General features: G+C 37.4%; 1 protein-coding gene across 1 annotated transcript in view; it reads right to left on the bottom strand.

Annotated features, from left to right (window-relative positions):
• Positions 1–19,480, bottom strand: part of LOC121419789 — a 49,288-nt gene that overhangs the window by 15,720 nt on the left and 14,088 nt on the right. Inside the window, exon 3 of the mRNA XM_041614244.1 lies at positions 11,801–11,978. Coding sequence (XP_041470178.1) covers positions 11,801–11,978 — 178 coding nt within the window. The remainder of the gene's footprint in view (positions 1–11,800; positions 11,979–19,480) is intronic.

Here is a 19,480-nt window from a genome sequence, read left to right as displayed (position 1 = left end):
TTTCAAAAACTTAACCTCAGGTTAAGATTTTGATGTTGATTCCCCAACAGGGTCTAAGTTCATTGACCCTAAATGATCTTTGACCTTAATCATGTGACATGAAATTCTTATAGGATGTTCAGTAATACTTGATTAACCTTATGGCTAAGTTTCATGAACTAGGTTCATATACTTTCTAAGTTATGATGTCATTTCAAAAACTTAACCTTAGGTTAAGATTTGATGTTGACGCCGCCGTCGCCGCCACCGGAAAAGCGGCGCCTATAGTCTCACTCTGCTATGCAGGTGAGACAAAAACTGATATCCCCAACAGAAAGAGAGACTTCAAATTACGAAGAATGGTAGTTTTTTAAGGTAATGTAAAATTATTGGCAAAATATCGGCAAATTTTGTTGCCGTTTGCGTCCGCTCCGAGAAAATCTGATCTTCTCGACAAGCATCAATAAATCGCCAGTTTGCGAGCAGATTTTTCAAAATAAGTAAATAAAATGTGGTACCAACCGAATTTATGGCATTTTGACGTCCATCTGATATAATTCTCTTACATTTGTCTGCTTGATTTCTTTTCAAAATCCTTGCAAAACGATCGTGCGCAAATTAAGGTCACACTTTTTAATGACACTTTTTCAGCCGAGCGCGCACTAGTCGATCGCCATGGAATTTTGAGATCGCGATACCGGCGAAACCCTTGACCTACATTATACTTCCCTCAAGTGAGTTTGTTTTTGGGTTCTTGCCTTCCATTTGGTATTAATGGTTTTGATTAATTTTGTGTGAGCTGTGATATATTTTTTTGATTGAAAATCAACTTCAAGATAATTTTTACAATGTGCGCAAATTATGGTCACCACATCATACGTGCATCATGCGCATTGTTATTTTATAGCAGCTTTGCGGTTTGAGTCGGTTCGTAAAATTTTCACGCGATGAGCAAGCTTTTTTTCATACCGTATTTGAAGGACAGCTGAATACGCGCATATTTTAGTACGTATGCCATTGAAATCAAGCGCCGCCGTTAAATACGGTTACACTTCGTAATTCCGAAGCTTCGTAATTCCGAAGGTTCTTTATTCCGAAGGTTCGTAATTCCGAAACACGTAAATTGCCTATACCTCGATGTTCGTTAATCCGAAAACGAAAAAGGGTTCGTTAATCCGAACATTTGTGGCGTAATTCCGACGGTTCGTTATTCCGAAGGTTCGATAATCCGAAAACGAAATAAGGTTCGTTGTTCCGAAGGTTCGTTAATCCGAAAACGAAATAAGGTTCGTTGTTCCGAAGGTTCGTTAATCCGAAAACGAAATAAGGTTCGTTGTTCCGAAGGTTCGTTTATCCGAAAACGAAATAAGGTTCGTTTTTCCGAAGGTTCGTTAATCCGAAAACGAAATAAGGTTCGTTAATCCGAAAACAAAATAAGGTTCGTTAATCCGAAAACGAAATAAGGTTCGTTTTTCCGAAGGTTCGTTAATCCGAAAACGAAATAAGGTTCGTTAATCCGAAAACAAAATAAGGTTCGTTAATCCGAAAACGAAATAAGGTTCGTTAATCCGAAAACGAAATAAGGTTCGTTAATCCGAAAACGAAATAAGGTTCGTTAATCCGAAAACAAAATAAGGTTCGTTAATCCGAAAAATGAAAACCGGGAAAGCAGAGGCAGAGGCAAGGAGGAGGGGGCGGGGGACACTGTTGCCGTTCAATTGTTATGAGGATGGGAAGGCAAGGGCGGCCGAACGCATTTTCGTTTGGGGGGTAAAGCCAAAAAAATGAAACTCATACGTCAAAATTGACATTTTCACCTTAAGATTATCATCTGCTTGAAGTCATTGTGTGTTTGATAGTGATTAAGTAGAGAAAAACCTTTTTTTGAAGTGATTTCTTATTAAGGCAAAACGTATATTTAGGCTTTATTTTTCGGGAGAGAGTATAATGAGCGAGCGGCTTGGTAAAACAAATTCAAAGGTGAAGTTGTAAAACTTTTTTTGGGTCAATTATTCTTAAAATGGCATTATTGTGAGGTGTTGCGAGCGTTAATCACAAGCTAAATCTTTAGGGTATTTCAATAAAAAATGAAAATAAGTTTTTAAAAATCCGAGCAGATTTCTGCTGTCATTAAACAGATGTGCATCTAACTAAAAAATTAACACGAGCGCAAAACGCGAGCTTAAACATACTGACCAGAAAAGGAACCTGTTAAAGAAAACATTTAGTGAAAATTTGCAATATTCCAGCCTGAAAACTTAACTTGTATACTTTAAAAAGAGTATTTTATTTCGAAAAACACGAAAAACGGCATATTTATTTTTGAAAAAGGAACTTTCCCATTTTGGAAAATATTAATTTCCCTGTTTTTTATTTCATTTGGGGGGAAGTGCCCCCTGCCTCCCTCCCGGCGGATCCAACTATCGTCAAATAGGGGGGGGGGGCAATTTTTTTCCAGCCATATTTTCCTCGATCGGCAGCTTAAAGTTGATTTTTGTTTGTTTCTTTGAAAGGGTAGTCCTCACAGTCAATAATTAGCTTTATACTTATAAAATAAAGTAAATATGTAATAACATGATAAACCCTTTTTAAATAATGCGAGCGCGAGCTATATATATTTTTTTAATATGATGGGCAATATGTTTGTGATCTTCAAAACGTGATGCCTATGTAACTAAGTTTAGATAATAACTGCGAGCAAGAAGCGCAAACAGACATTTTGAATATATAAGCTCTGACCTGATCTAAAGGGGATTTTTAAAGAAATTTTTCAGTTAGCCATGAAGACGATGCGTGTTTCAACCAGTGGCGGTGGAACATATTTTCCTGGGGGGGGGGGGGGGGGAGAGCAAATCCCAAAAAAGGGGCCAATAGGGGCAATTTGGGGCAAACGTATATTTTCACCATGAGATTATCATCTGTGTAAAGAGGTTGTGTGTTTTGTAGTAATTGCATTGAGCAAAATATTTTAAGTGATAACTGATTGATAAATTATATAACTATGTGTCATTTTTGCGAGTGTAGCGAGCAAGTGCTTTGGGGGAAAGAAATCAAATCTGAAGATGTATAATTCGCCTTTTTTGGTCAATTACTGTTAAAAGGGCATCCTTGTGAGATGTTGCGAGCGAATCACGTGCTCAAACTTTTGGAAATTTCATGTAGGCCTAGAATGATAATAATGATAATTATGATATAGATATTATTTACCCTGGGAAGCCACTTCAGTTCTGAAAACTGTTCTCCCAGCTATTAATATTTTTTACAAGAATGTTTAGCCATTGTCCAGTTTTCAGGTTGGAAAATCGGAAAATTTTGGCTCACGTTTCTCGCTCGTATCAAATATTGTTTATTGAGGAACTCATTCTATTCCTGGTTACAAAAAAGTATAAAAATGTCCAGTTTTCAGGTGGAATATCACAAATTTTAAGCTTGCGGTTCGCGCTCTCATTATTTAGTTCGTGAGATATATACTCTATTCATGAGTCACTAAATGCAGTCCTTAAAAGATTACTTAGAAGCCTGTTGCATAAAACATTTTACCTGAGAAAACTCTGGTAAAAACTGAAAACTAAGGTTAGTCTGATTTCCGCCATTATGCATTTAGCACAGAGCAAAAACTCTGGTAAAAACAACCTGAGTTTTCTCAGGTAAAAAGTTTTATGCAACGGGCCCCAGGTCAGTATATAAACAAATTACAGCTCGCCCTCGAGTTAATTTTTTAGAAAGATACACATTTTTCTCACGATTACAAAAAATGCTCAGAATGTTTAAGTTCACGTCTTGTTACATGAAATGTCTACTAGTTTGAGCTTGCGATTCGCGCTTTCAACATCTCACAAGGATCATTATTAGTATTATTTTTATTACCAGCAGAAGCTGTTATCAAAAATGACATCCCCTCCAATACAAATTCTATTATCTATGGTTACTCGCACGCGACCAACACACTTGATCCCTGCATCTTTAAACCATTTGCTTAGGCAGCAATTGCTCAGATAAAATCGAAATTAGCCTATGCTTGATCAGGGCGCCTATTCTTAATGAAATACATGCTTTTGGCCACAACACACGCATGTATCATCGATCGTTATTACTATCATTGCAGAATATCGTGTAATCTTGTAATGACAACACCGTTTTTGTTACCAAACTGAATAATTTTCATTTTCGGAAATACGAACCTTATTTAATTTTCGGATTAACGAACCTAATTTCGTTTTCGGATTAACGAACCTTCGGAATTACGAACCTTATTTCGTTTTCGGATTAACGAACCTTCGAAATTACGAACCTTATTTCGTTTTCGGATTAACGAACCTTATTTCGTTTTCGGATTAACGAACCTTATTTCGTTTTCGGATTGACGAACCTTCGGAATTACGAACCTCATTTTGTTTTCGGATTAACGAACCTTCGGAATTACGAACCTTATTTCGTTTTCGGATTGACGAACCTTCGGAATTACGAACCTTATTTCGTTTTCGGATTAACGAACCTTCGGAATTACGAACCTTATTTCGTTTTCGGATTAACGAACCTTATTTAATTTTCGGATTAACGAACCTAATTTCGTTTTCGGATTAACGAACCTTCGGAATTACGAACCTTATTTCGTTTTCGGATTAACGAACCTTCGGAAATACGAACCTTATTTCGTTTTCGGATAAACGAACCTTATTTCGTTTTCGGATTAACGAACCTTATTTCGTTTTCGGATTGACGAACCTTCGGAATTACGAACCTCATTTTGTTTTCGGATTAACGAACCTTTGGAATTACGAACCTTATTTCGTTTTCGTATTGACGAACCTTCGGAAATACGAACCTTCGGAATTACGAACCTTCGGAATTACGAACCTTCGGAAATACGAATCTTCGGAATAACCGAACCTTCGGAATTACGAAGCTTCGGAATTACGAATGTATGCGGTTAAATACAACATTTACCGTGTTTACATTTAATCGGCTTTTGAATCGGCTCGCGGTTCTGAACCGCGAGCCGATGCAGCATCGGCTTTTTCATAGCGTGTAAACGTGGTAACTTGCATCGACTCGCAGTTCAGAACCGGCAATTTGCACCACCAAAGTAGTAGGTTTCGAACCGCGAGCCGATGCAGAATCGGCTTTTTTACCACGTGTAAACAGAAAGCCGATTCTGCATCGGCAATTTGTGCGTATTTCGTTTACTTTACCATTGTGATGTAATTGTAAGCGCACTGATCCAGCATTGTCTTTATTATGACGTATATTGTTGGTGCCTGCGTATCATTTCAGGTTTTTGCATCGGCTCGCGGTTGTAACAACGTGTAAACGCAAACCAAAAGCCGATTATGCATCGGCTTTTGTTTCTGAACCAAAAGCCGATTAAGTGTAAACATGGTAACTAATAGCGATTATGAAAACAAAATGAAAGAATTTGATTTGTCTAGTTCAAATTTAAAGTAGACAAATCAGCACTCCGAAGTGCAGTCATACACGCTATTTAGGAGCTAAATTAGCACTTCATTTTTTTAGAGTGTAGATCTAGTATAAGTAACTGTTAGAGCCTTACTTATACACAGTGTACGGCCAGTTGCCCCCCCCCCCCCAGAAATGTTCAAAATAGTTAGACACTGTAACGTTAATTTGAGATCTAGTCTCGGCGTAGATCTACACTGTTTTTTACCGACAATTTTCTTTTCAAAAAATCACCAAAGTAAATGAAATCCTTCAAATTCACTTTAAAAATGTATAAAAGCACGAGAAGTTTGGCCACTCTCTTTCGCTTTTAAATTTCTCTAAATATCTGTACACATTCTGCAAAAGTTCAGGAAAATTTACAATTTGCATTGATTAACAACCGTACAATCTTTTAATAAACATTGCGAATGCATAGAAACAATGGTCAAATTAGGATATTGATACCGTCTTCAATTCAAGTTCGAGAAGAAAAATAATAGTAACAGGCATTTATATAGCGCCATCTATCTAGAAATAATCAATTCCGAGGCGTGTTCTTCTTATTATTATTACCCTGGTTTAGCCCGAGCTGCCTTTCAGCGATCATGAATTCAAGGAATTAATCCTGCCGGTTACCCATTCACCTCTCCTGGATTAAGTGCACCAAAGTGTGGATAAATTTCTTGCTGAAGGAAATTATGCCATGGCTGGAACTCGAACCCACGGCCCTCTGTTTCAAAGTCAGAAATCTTATCCACTGGACCACAACGCTCCACGAAAGATAAGATTGATGATTGTTCCCAGAAACTAAGATTTTAACAGACCTGCAGCTTTTGTAATATTGCAATCAGTTTGCCTCCATAAGCTGATATTCTTCAGGAAATTATTTAAGAAAAAACAGGAAAATATGTAGGCCTACTGTATAAGAAGAATGGCCGTTTATAGTCTGAAAGTTTGGTTGCTCGATCGACGTTAGACGTGGCCTGACGCCAGCCTAGTCGCGCGCCGCTAATGCGTGCTGTTCGATCCGATGCATGATTTTCGCCGTCAATGGTCGTGGAACTGGAGTTGCAATTTCGACCCAGGTTTCGGGGATACAGCGCGTTCATTTCATATTTTTAGACTTAAAAGTATAATGAAAATTAAAATTCGAAATCTCTCAGTTAGTTGTTTACCATTATTACGTACTTGGAATCCAGCGTTGTCTTTATTATGGCGTATATTGTTGGAAAGCGGATCATTCCATCCACTGATCTGCGTTTTGCCCCGCAAATATAAACATTTTCAAAACATCAGAGGGCGCTCTTTGTCTCACCTGCATAACAGAGTGAGACTATAGGCGCCACTTTCCCGACGGCAACGGCGCGTCAACACCAAATCATAACCAAAGGTTAAGTTTTTGAAATAACAGTATAACTTAGAAAGTATATGAACCTAGTTATTGAAACTTAGCCATAAGGTTAATCAAGTATTACTAAACATCCGTCCTGAGTTTCAGGTCACATGACTATGGTCAAAGGTCATTTAGAGTCAATGAACTTAGACCAGCGCTTCTCAAACGGTGGGCCGCGAAGCTCTCTCAGGTGGGCCGCGAGAAGCTCCAGAGAAGAAAAAAGGAGGAAATTTATAGTATATTTAACATGTTATATTTCATGTCCGAAAATGGTAGGTTTAATCGGTCTCAGTGGGTCAATCGAAGTTAAAGGCAAGTCTACAGGTAGCATGTTGTGATATACATACACATTGTCTGATGGTTTCGATCTAACTTTGATGTGAACATCAGGCCTCATGTGCAGGCATTTTGTGTATGTAATTAATTATTGCCCATTCACTGGGCCTTTGCAAATGTATTCATTTCTCACACTGATTGCTTCGAATGTGCTTGAGAGCTTTATGTTCGAATTTCAAGAAACATGTTTTAATCAAAATGGACCGAAAGGGTGAGGGAGGAAACAAATCTACCGTTGAAAAGTCTCAGAAGGTAACTGTGAGAAATTCTGACTCTGAATACATTAAATTTGGATTTATCATAATTGCGCAGTGATGTACAACCAAATGCAATGTGTGTCGAATGTGCTGAAGTTATTGTCAAGTAAGGTGCTTAAACCATCAGAGCTTCATAGACACCTGAAACACAAAACATCCGAAGATTGCAGGAAAGCCAAAAGAGTGTTTCGAGAGGAAAAAAGTCTGGATGTTATTCTCAGCAGAACACTTGTGTACAGATGGGGATGCTCTTAGCCTCAGATATTTCCTAAATGTTGTGTCAAAATTTAAAATAAACTTGGATTTTTGTGATAATGTGTCGAAGCTTGCTCGCCATGATCACTCGCAACATTTTATCAATTGTACGCGATACGCCATATCAAACCCCTTCATTTTTTTTTTGGGGGGGGGGGGTGTTGCACCCACAAATGTAATAACGCCCACAAATGTAATAACACTTTACCCACAAATGTGATAATTTTTGATCGCCCACAAATGTAATAATGACTTTACCCACAAATGTAATAAATTTGAAGGGATTTTTGGCGAATCCGTTCTAAACTAAAATCCTATAGTAATGCGTTCATATAGCACAAAAGTGCAGTCTTTTTTTCAGACCGGGTTAATAAAACAAAGTACAAGTCCAAAGCCTTTTTACAGACCCGGTTGTTTCAAAAATTGTGATATAAGTCCAAAGTCTTTTTTCCAGACCCGGTTGTTTAAAAAAATATAATAAAAGTCCAAAGTCTTTTTTTTCCAGACCCGGTTGTTTCAAAAATATAATAAAAGTCCAAAGTCTTTTTTTCCAGACCCGGTTGTTTCAAAGATTGTGATATAAGTCCAAAGTCTTTTTTCCAGACCCGGTTGTTTCAAAATTTATAATATAAGTCCAAACTAAGATACGATAATGATATTCCTGTGGAAAAAATGGGAATCGAGCTTAGTCTTTTCTCCAGACCCAGTTAATTAAAACTGGTGGAATTAATGTCTTTGTTGTTGTTTCAACTTATACGGTGTATATTGTGAATATGTGCACTAAGAGTAAATTAGAGAATCAAGTGTAGTCTTTTCTCCAGACCCGGTTACCTGTTATTTAAACATTATGAATAACAGTTTAAAACAGTATGAAGACCCCATAATCTTATGAATGCTAAATATAGCGTAGTCTTTCAGCCCGACCATTTTTTCTTAAAAAAAACGCTAATAGTAAGAATTAAAAAAAATCAAAGTCTAAGACCAAACATACCTTCAACCTAAGAACCTGTTTTAAAAGAGGTTTAGAGTATTGTCTTTATTCCATACCTAAAACAGTTACGAAAAAAATCTAACATAAGACCTTATATTCTTATTCTCGTGGAATAACACGAGTTCTAGAACGTACTCTTTCCTCCAGACCCGGCTATTAAAGAAGGAACTGAAAAACTTCAAATCTAAGACCAAATTTCCAAAGTTTCACCCAGTAAAAATATGTCTTTTTTTAAAATAATACTACTACCCCTACAAAACATTGTAATAACGCGTGGGTAAATCAGACATCCTTTCTCCAGACTTGGATACTATTTTAAAAATAAAATAGTTTTTACAAATATTCTAAAACGAATATCCAATAATATAATTACTGTGGAACAACATGAAGACCGATTGTCGAAGATCGACTTTCCTCCAGACACAGTTATTTCAGGAATAAAAAATCAATAAAACTCAACCCCCAACAACGAATCTAAGAACCAACAATCCTCCAAATTAAGACCATGCATGTAGAAAAGCACATGTTTAGAGCGTTGTCTTTATTCCAGACCCGGTGATTTAAAAATGATTTAAACAATCCTAAAAACAGAAGACTCATATTCTTATTCTTGTGGAATAACACGAGTATTATGCTTAGTCTTTCGTCTGGACCCGGTTATTTAAAACATAAAGAAATATTGAAAAAAATGACAGCTGAGACCAATCTTCAAAATTAAACCCACTTAAAATGCTTGGGCTTAGAGTGTTGTCTTTACCCCTCACCGACGTATATTATAACTTTTGAAACGGCCGGGTCTGAAAAAAAGACTTTGGACTTGCATTATAATTTTTGAATTAACCGGGTCTGGAAAAAAGACTTTGGACGTATATTATAATTTTGAAACAACCGGGTCTGGTAAAAAGACTTTGGACGTATATTATAATTTTGAAAAACCGGGTCTGGAAAAAGACTTGGACTTGTACTGTATATTTCATTAACCGGGTCTGGAAAAAAAACTTTGAACTTTTGTGCTATATGAACGCATTACTATAGGATATTAGTTTAGAACGAATTCGCCAAAATCACTTCAAATTAATTACATTTGTGGGTAAAGTCATTATTACATTTGTTGGTAAAGTGCATTATTACATTTGTAGGTAAAGTGTTATTACATTTGTGGGCGATCAAAAATTATTACATTTGTGGGTAAAGTGTTATTACATTTGTGGGCGTTATTACATTTGTGGGTAAAGTGTTATTAAATTTGTGGGCGTTATTACATTTGTTGGCGATTATTACATTTGTGGGTGTAACAGGGGGGTTGCTCATTACGCCACTGCAGCAGAAGATCATAAAGTTATGCGATCATTTTGCTGTTTACAATTGTAGAGACAATCTTTGAGTCGAGACAAGTAGGCATATTTTTTCTTAGAGTTTTGTAGGTGGGCCTCGAAAAAATCTGAGAGTCCGCGAGCCCGGTCCGCGAGTAAGAAAGGGTTGAGAAGCAGTGTTGGTGGAATCAGCATCATAATCTTAACCAAGGTTAAGTTTTTGAGATGTCACCTAGTTCGTGAAACTCAGACATATAGTTGATCAAGTATCACTGAATATCGTGCCTGAGTTTCATGTCACAAGAACAAGATCAAAGGTCATTTAGGGTCAATGAACTTTGGCCAAATCTGTTGAATTACCATCATAACTTTGAATGTTTATGGATCTGATTCATGAAACCTGGACATAAGAGTAATCATGTATCATTAAACCTCCTGTGCAAGATTCAGGTCACATGATGAAGGTCAAAGGTCATTCAGGATCAATGAACTTTGGCCAAATTGTTTTTTTTTTGTGTTGAAATACTATCATAACTTTGAACATTTATTGGTCTAGTTCATAAAACTTGGACATAAGAGTGATCAAGTATCAATGAACATCCTGTCCGCATGTGAGGTCACATGACCCAGGTAAAAGGTCAATTAATTTTGGCCATAATCGGGTATCTGTTGAATTACCATTATATCTTCGAATGTACATAGATCTAATTTATGAAACTTAGATATAAGAGTAATCAAGTATCACTTAACATCCTATGTGAGTTTCATGTCACATTATCAAGGTCAAAGATCTTGTAAGGTCAATTAACTTTGGCGTTAATGGGGTTTTATGTTGAATTGCCATGATAACTTCTGGAGTTTATGGATCTGATTCATGAAACTTGGACAAAAAAGTAATCACGTATCTTCGAAGATCCTGTAAAAGTTTCAGGTCACATGACCAATTTAAAAGGTCATTTAAGTTCATTGAACTTTGGCCATTTTAGAGGTAATCATTAGATTGTTGTCATAACTTTCAAAGATTATAGATATAATCTATAAAATGTGGATATAGGGGTAATAAAGTATCACTTTAAAGTTTTAGGTCACATGATAAAGGTCAAATATCAGTGAACGTAGTATTGTATCATCATATGAATGGTTTTTTTATAGAAGTTATCAAAGTCAGCATTGCCAATCGCGTGGTGCAGGTGAGACCGTCATAGGCATTTCACTTGTTCTAAAAGTAATGGTCATTGATGCGTAAAACACAGTTTGATGATACCATAGGCATACTTTGAAAATATGAAAATAAAATTAATGAAAAAAGAAAATGATCAGAACTTTTACGATTTTTTTACATTGCGTACTACGAATAAATATAAAGTTGTTGAAGGTAGACTATTTCGGACTTGAATTTAGTTCATAAAGATGGCACTCTAAATTGCAGGTTATGCATCGCAGATGAAAGATTACTCTTGTACAACTTACGGCACTTTGTTGAGAAGTCTGAAGTATACAGGATAAGGGATATGCACTATAATTAGAAATGGTATGGAAATGGGTATGAAATGAACAGAGTGCTGCCTGAATAGTCACGCATGAGCGTTTGTTGGAAAACGGAATGTTAGGTGCACATTTAGGGGCCTTTGACAACATTCCGACCAAATTTTGAGGAATTGCTAAGTAACATATATTTCGTTAAGGTTACGTGATGAATCGTATTTAGATAACGCATTTCACCTAATTGTTGGGGTCAAATAACCCTACACTTCGTTTATTCGGGGAATATTTCTACGAAAGTCTTCAAAACGGAATGAGTAATCGTTGAAAGCTGAAAACTCGGTACACTACTTACCTTGCTAAACCGTCAACTGCGATTGTTGTGTGTGAGGAAGATGATGGGAAAGTAGTTGACGGCAATTCGTAAGTGACTGCCAAATCGCCCAAATCCCTATAGTAAATTGTGGCTTGATTTGAAATTGTGTAGTAAACACGCCTCCCCACGGAGTCAACACCGACGGAATTTGGTACGACTGAAAAATAAAGAGAGGCAGGAAATAGAAATAATTATATACTTCATACAGAGATTGTATTCTCGGATTGGTCAAAACTGCATCATGTGATGCGGTGCTATTCCGTCTATCGTGGTCTCAGAGGTTTGACTTAATGTACATATCTTCTATCAAATCCTCTGATAGTACTCGTAACCCATAAGGGCGGGGCCACACTTTGTGTTTCTACGCGCGCATCTAGCTGGCTCGAGTTAACTGGCTGTGCCGCTGCTGTTGCTGCTCAGCCATGTACGCGCAACCAACGGCGTGCTGGCTGCATATGGCAAACTGGATTTATCGGTTGTGCTGGCCAGCATGCAACAGAGCAGCTCCGTGAGCATGGTGAGTGCAGCTCGTTTTATATTTGATTTTTCTGATTTGATTTTATTTATTTCTGCATTCAAGATAATATATATTTCAACTTGAGATTAGATTACTAGTGGTCTTGAAAGTCAATCGATTGGGGATAGAGTTATGTGATTATTGATGAGGCATATAAAACAAAATATGGACTGCTCTGTATCCCGACGACATTGAAAATCATCATTTTCTCGGTGCTTTTCATATCGGCCATTCTATCACCCCTCAAATAAGGCGTCGGGATGATATGAGGGCGGGGAGCGACTAAAACGCACCCCGCCCCACCCCCACTCTGGGGTCGGAAGGACCACATGCGTGTTCCCAAAATGTCCGGTAAGCGCGTTTCCGTTTTACACCCTGGCGAAGGCATTTTCCGGAAAAGTAGCCAAAAAGCGACTAGTGAAGAGTCTACGTCTACGTTTGTTTACATTATCAGCTGGGCGCGCGATCCAAAGTCCGCACCGAAGTTATCCGCAGAACATACCGTACTTGAAAATGCAGCTGAGCTTATACTTTCCAGGTTCAATACGAATGTTTGCCTTGATCATTTGCCTTGCCGATTTGCTGATGTCTCTCTTTCTCTCTATCTGTCTATATATCTATCTCTCAAATTCTATCTCTATCTATCTATGTAACTGCAGTATCTATCTATCTAATAATCTTCTCTGTCTCTCTCATTCTTTATCTAACATCTATCTATCTCAAATTCTCTATCTCTCTCTATCTATCCATCCATCTGTCTGTCTTTCTCTATTTCTCTCTCTCTACCTACCTATGTAACTACAGTATCTATCTGTTAATTTGTCGCTCTTCTCTCTCATTCTTGATCTATCTGACATCTATCTATCTCTAAAATTCTCTATCTATCTCTCTATCCATCTCTCTATCCATCTGTCTGTCTTTCTCTATTTCTCTCTATCTATTTTTTAACTAGAGTATCTATCTGTTAATTTGTTAATAATCTTCTCTGTCTCTCTCATTTTTAATTATCTATTTAATATCTCTCTCTCTCTCTATCTATCTATCTATCCATCTGTCTGTCTTTCTCTTATTCTCTCTATCTATTTATCTATCTATTTTTTAACTTATCTATCTGTTAATTTGTTAATATTCTTTGTCTCTCTCCCTCTTTATCTATCTAACATCTATCTATCTCTCATCTATCTATCTCTATCTATCCATCTGTCTGTCTTTCTCTATTTCTCTCTATCTATCTATCTATCTATCTATATGTTAATTTGTCTATCTTCTCTGTCTCTCTCATTATCTTTCTATCTATCTAACATCTATCTATCTGTCTCTCAAATTCTCTATCTCTCTCCTTCTCTAGCATCTGTCTGTCTTTTTTCTCTCTTTCTCTTTGTCCGTCCATATTTCTATCTACAACATCTCTCTCCCCCTCTCCCTCTATATATCGACCTCTCTGTCCTCCCTCTCTCTATTTATCTATCTATCCATCCATCTCTCCCTCTTTCTCTCTCTTTCTATCTATCTATCCACCCCTCTCTCTCTCTCTCCCTCTCCCTTTCTATCTATCTATCTGTCTATCTTGTCTCTATCTATTTATCAGTCTTCTCATCTTTCGGCAGCTTCTAAGTGTATCAATCCATCAAACTTCAATTTGTCTTTCCAGTATAAGTATCTGTTTATTTTGATTTTGTCTGTCATTCTATTCATTTAGTTAATAATTTATTTTTAGAAAAAACAAACTATCATAAACAACGCGACTGCAAAAGCATGTTCGGATTTCACTCCTGACTGCCGCTCTCTCTGTACATGAAGTGCCAAGGAACCTGTGCTCTGATCAGTAAACTGCATGCGGTGTCGCACGCTGCATAGGGTCCATGCTGCATGCAACTAGCGACGTGTGTAGACTCTTCACTAGTCGCTTTTTGGCTACTTTTCCGGAAAATGCCTTCGCCAGGGTGTAAAACGGAAACGCGCGTCCGGTAAAGGGGTACTTTTTCGCGGAAAAAGTCCGGCCCGCGAATCGTAAAAAAAGGGTGTATTTTTATTTTCAACCGGAGATTTCTTTAAAAAGGGTGTGATTTTTATCTCTCCCTTTGGACTATTAAGAAATTTGAAGAGGGGTTATAAAATATTTTGAATAACATAGAACATTTATCAAATCCCGGGATTACTGAAAATCCTTCTAGTTTTGAAAGCTCATTCAGGATGATTTCATTTTGAAAAGTAAAGTACGGACCTTTTGTTGGAATGAGAGCTCACCTGAGATATTTTAATAGGGGGTACATTGAGTAGTGTTACGGATTTTAGGGGGGTCTTCAAGGCAGAAAAAAACCCTCGAAAGGGGGATTCAGAAATTTTGGCAGACCTTCGATAAGGGAATGCTTTCAAAGGGAGGGAACAAGCATAGGCGTACCCTAAATAACACTGAGTGGGGGCGGGGGGCGGGAACGCACCTCCGTAATGATAATTTACACAGCCATCCTTATATGCGCAGTCATTATTTGTGTAGTTGTAGGGGTAATCATTGTATCTCAGTAGTTGTTACCCGAACTCATGTCATCTTTCAATAAAGTCCAAACCCAAGGGGGGGGGGGTATTTTATTCAGTTCAAATTATTTCACATTAATTGCATTAAAAAGATAATTCAGACAATATCAATGATAAAACATGCATATAACGTCATATCACATGCAGTAAAACACTTTTTAAGATTTTATACAATGCTGTTTACTATATGAACCTTACAGTAGTTGTGTAAAAGTTTAAACAATCATGTTTAATTTGTTGAAGATTAGATATTGAAAATCAAACACTTGTTGTGTGAGATTTAAACACTTGTTTAAACTGTTTAAACAATTACTGTAAGGTTCATATAGTAACCAGCGTTGTACACAAATTTTAAACAGCTTTTTACTGTGTATAACACACAAACTTCAGAGAATTCTATTACATATAGCACCGGCCTATCAAAGGAACGGTTACACTTCGTAATTCCGAAGGTTCGTAATTCCCAAGGTTCTTTATTCCGAAGGTTCGTAATTCCGAAACAGGTAAGTTGCCTTTATCTCGTTATTCGTTACTCCGAAAACATAAAAGGGTTCGTTAATCCGAACATTTGTGGCGTTATTCTGAAGGTTCGATAATCCGAAAGCGAAATAAGGTTCGTTAGTCCAGAAACGAAGTAAGGTTCGTTGTTCCGAAGGTTCGTAAATCCGAAAACAAAATAAGGTTCGTTAGTCTGAATTGAAATATGGTTCGTTAATCATTACGTTTTCGGACTAACGAACCTTCGGAGTTACGAACCTCATTTCGTTTCAGATTAACGAACCTTCGGAATAACGAACCTCACTTTGTTTCGGACTAACGAACATTATTTCATTTTCGGATTATTGAACCTTCGGAATTACGAATGAATGAGAAAGGAACATACAGCAGTTTCATTGGCTTCCAGTCTCTGAACAGTGTTGTAGTGCCTTCATGCTCGGCCTTGGCCTTAAGGTTCCTTTCAACGCATTTTTTAGGTTTTTTCAAGGCATTTTGTATTTTGCACTTTCATTTGTTTTATGTAATTAATTAGAAATGTTTCAATTGTTCTGTATGATATGACACCAATCATGGTTAATAATACTAGTCAGCAGTAGGAGTAGCAGCAGCGTTTAATAGTAAGTATAATCGCAGCGCCATCATTATCACCATTATCAAGAATTAACGTTACATATGTAACAAAGAAGACAGCAGTGATGAAAAATAACATTATTGACATGTATTGGCAATGTGTTGTAATCATGACTAATGATTTGACAATATTTATGATAATGATGAGAGTAATATTGTGATAAAAATTATATTGATTTACTGGCAGGAAAAATTCTGACGGATGAGACTGCAATTTTGATACCAATTTCATACTTTATTAATAGCTTTCTCCAAAGAATCAGGAAGGTTGATTTCTATTTCATCAGGATTGTCCTATTACTTTCTTCCCCCAACAAGAATGTTTTAAGTCTCAATGATATTCTGAAAAGATTTGATAAGTTGAAGACAATTTTCAATTTCGTCATATCCAAATGGGCTATGCCAATGGCACGATGAGCCAAAAATTTGGAGGGGCCAAGCATGGCTTATTAGAGCAAAATATCTGCAAAAAAATTTTAAGTGAGCGAGCGAGCAAAAGTTTTCACCCTCTTTAAGAGAGGTTGTTTTGTGATAAATTGTGACAATATGTTTATAAAATAATTCCTAATTTAATTCCCATTTACTACTTTCTTTTCCTTTTCTAAGTTGACTATTGGTGGTGGATCTTCTTCTTCTCTCTCTCTCTCTCTCTTTAGGGGGGGGGGTGAAATTTGTTTAAACAGGCGAGAAAGAGTAATAGGAAGGGAGAGGGAGAGGAGAAGGGGGAAACATGTGATGGCGTAAGAAAGATGGGCTGACACCGCATACATTCGTAATTCCGAAGCTTCATAAGTAATTCCGAAGTTTCGTTAATTCGAAAACGAAATGAGGTTCGTAATTCCGAAGGTTCGTTAGTCCGAAAACGTAATGATTAACGAATCTTATTTCGTTTTCGGACTAACGAGCCTTCGGAATAACGCCCCAAAAGTTCGGATTAATGTTGAATTACCATCCTATTTCTGTCATGTCTGTAAGTGTATTGGTCTGGTTCATAAAACGTGGAAATTAGAGTAACCAAATAACACTGAACATCTTGTGCGATTTATAGTAGTGTTCAAAGTCAGCATTGCTGCTATGTTGAATCGCGAGATGCAGGTGAGACGGCCAGAGGCATTCCACTTACTTAACAAGAAATCTCCAGAATATTTTTTTGGCTGCGCTTTCTCGCGGAAAAGTAATGTACTCCCCCCCAAAAAAAAATATCTATCTTATCAGTTAGGAATCACTTAGAAAAGGCTTTGCTCAATTAAGTCTTGCCAGCTCAGGCCTAGAATATTACAAGCTCCAAAAAGGCCTAATCATGTGTGCGTAATGTCAAATTTGATCAGGAATTGGATAATGAATTATTGCACCTATTTTGAATTTGCAACCTCTTTTTGCTATCTTCCTTAATCGAGGATCATTCCACCTCCAAGCACTTATTTTGAGGGGACCTAATCGCCCGGTCCCCCGGGTAGGCCAAAAATGGGGGGGGGGGCACCAAAAAGAGGAAGGAAAGAGAGAAACAGTAAAGGGGAGGGAAAGAGCAATAAAAATATCAATAATTGACATTTACATATTTCGGCATGTTCGACCCAGGGGCACCGAAGTGGTGTTCAACATAGGGGCGCGAATTTGACGTTTGTCCTGGTGCGCCATTATGTGCAAACTAGGGAGGGGACAGCGAATTCATATTCGATCTTTGGGGTGCCAATTTGATGTTCCACATGGAGGGGGGGGGGGTGCAAAATTCACGTTTGCTCGCATCAAATGCTTAATGACATTCCTATCCTGTTCATGATTACCAAAAGTGCTTGTCCGAATTTTAGGTCAGAATAAAGAAATACTCTCTTTGCGCTAACATCAATTGTTAAGTATGGTGACCATCCTATTTATAATTCCCAAAAGTGCTTAAAATGTCCAAATTTCCCAATTTTAGGTCAAAATTTCAAACTTTTCAATTAAAAAATTGTCAGCTTAGGCTTCGAACCAACATAAAATGTTGAAATAGATACCTATCCTTTTCTTGATTACCTAAGGTGCTTATAGATGCTCGGAATATATTGAACACACACAAAAATGGTCTTTAATTGCTTTTTTCGCGTAATTATGAAATAAGATAATCCAACATGCATTTAAGGCACCTATGATTACATGGCAGAGGGGTGGGGGCGCCACTTTCTGAATAGTTCAAAGGGGCGACAAATTTGAAGGGGCCTCCCGGGTGTAAAATCCTGGATATGCGCCTCGGTAACTCCCTCCCCCTCTCCTCTTCATCTCTCTCTTTCTGTTTGTTCTCAGATATTCCTCCTGTTTTCGTTCTCACTCTTTGTTTAAAAACTCGCCTAGTGGTAATTTTCTTCTAGAGAGGAAAGAGACATCTTCTTTTGCTTTGAATTTGAATATGAAAAACTTCGCTGCGGAACCTTCCACCAAAAAGAGCGGAAGTGCGCTCTGTAAGTGTTAGCAGGCTTCGCGTGCATTAATCAGCAATGGAAATGCACACCTAATAGCTGACCTCAAGTCAAGACACTTCAGGACACCTCCATCGACCTCGGAGAGTGCTCTATACCTGATTGTCCATAGCGATTACGTTAGGGAAGGGTGGTTCCGTATTAGAACAGCCACTTCGTGCATACTGTGTCTGCAGCACTGATCGGAATATTGAGTCTACAAATCAGTGTTCTGCTGGATGCATCAAGTAGAGCGAAAGCTGATGATGGTGTAGTTTTATTCAAGGTCCCGTCAAAATAATGATATCAAATTGTTTTATGTTGTTTCTGTTTTAGTTGTTACAATTTTCATGAATTTGATAATGAGCAACGGCCGTTTCCCTAAGATTCGTCAATTTAGATATCAATTTACGTGCACAGACAGGCCTACTACTGGTTGGGCTTGGGATCTGCCCTCTCCTCAATTTCTTTTTTTTTTGGGGGGGGGGGTTGTTTAGGGGTTAAAAATCTTGGATTAATTGTCAAAAACATGGTGACTAATACATTGTAGATAATGAATAGATTTAAAACCGAGTATGAGTAGGAAGGCCTCCTGTATCAATGTCTTCATATTATCGAAAAAAGAACACAATAGAAGACAACTTTTAATGCCTAGCTGACTGGGATTTTATTTTCATTTATTTTTAAAGTTGAACACAATGCATTCAACACACCATGACTCAAACAATCGATGTTTACTTCACCGCTTCAATAAACATTTATAATCTCAATCCTCCTGCTTTTAGTGTGTGAGCTAAAGTTTCATATACTGAAGAAATTTAAAGTTCTATCTGGTAAAGTTTATAAAGATTAAAAAGACTGTTTGCAAAAATAAACACATCGTGTTCAGATTAAATTTCGCTTACGGGGACAACCTCGGAAAATCCAAAGTACGAGTTACGTTAGTCTTTATACGAGGCCATGTGCCATAGGCTAAGTCTAAATACTAAATAAGTGCATTAAAGGTAAAAAGTCATCACAATCCCACTTTTTCCGAATAAAGCAAGT

Source organism: Lytechinus variegatus, chromosome 8 (genome assembly GCF_018143015.1).
Source record: "Lytechinus variegatus isolate NC3 chromosome 8, Lvar_3.0, whole genome shotgun sequence".
Taxonomy (NCBI): domain Eukaryota; kingdom Metazoa; phylum Echinodermata; class Echinoidea; order Temnopleuroida; family Toxopneustidae; genus Lytechinus; species Lytechinus variegatus.
This window is presented reverse-complemented; position numbering and strand designations above follow the sequence as displayed.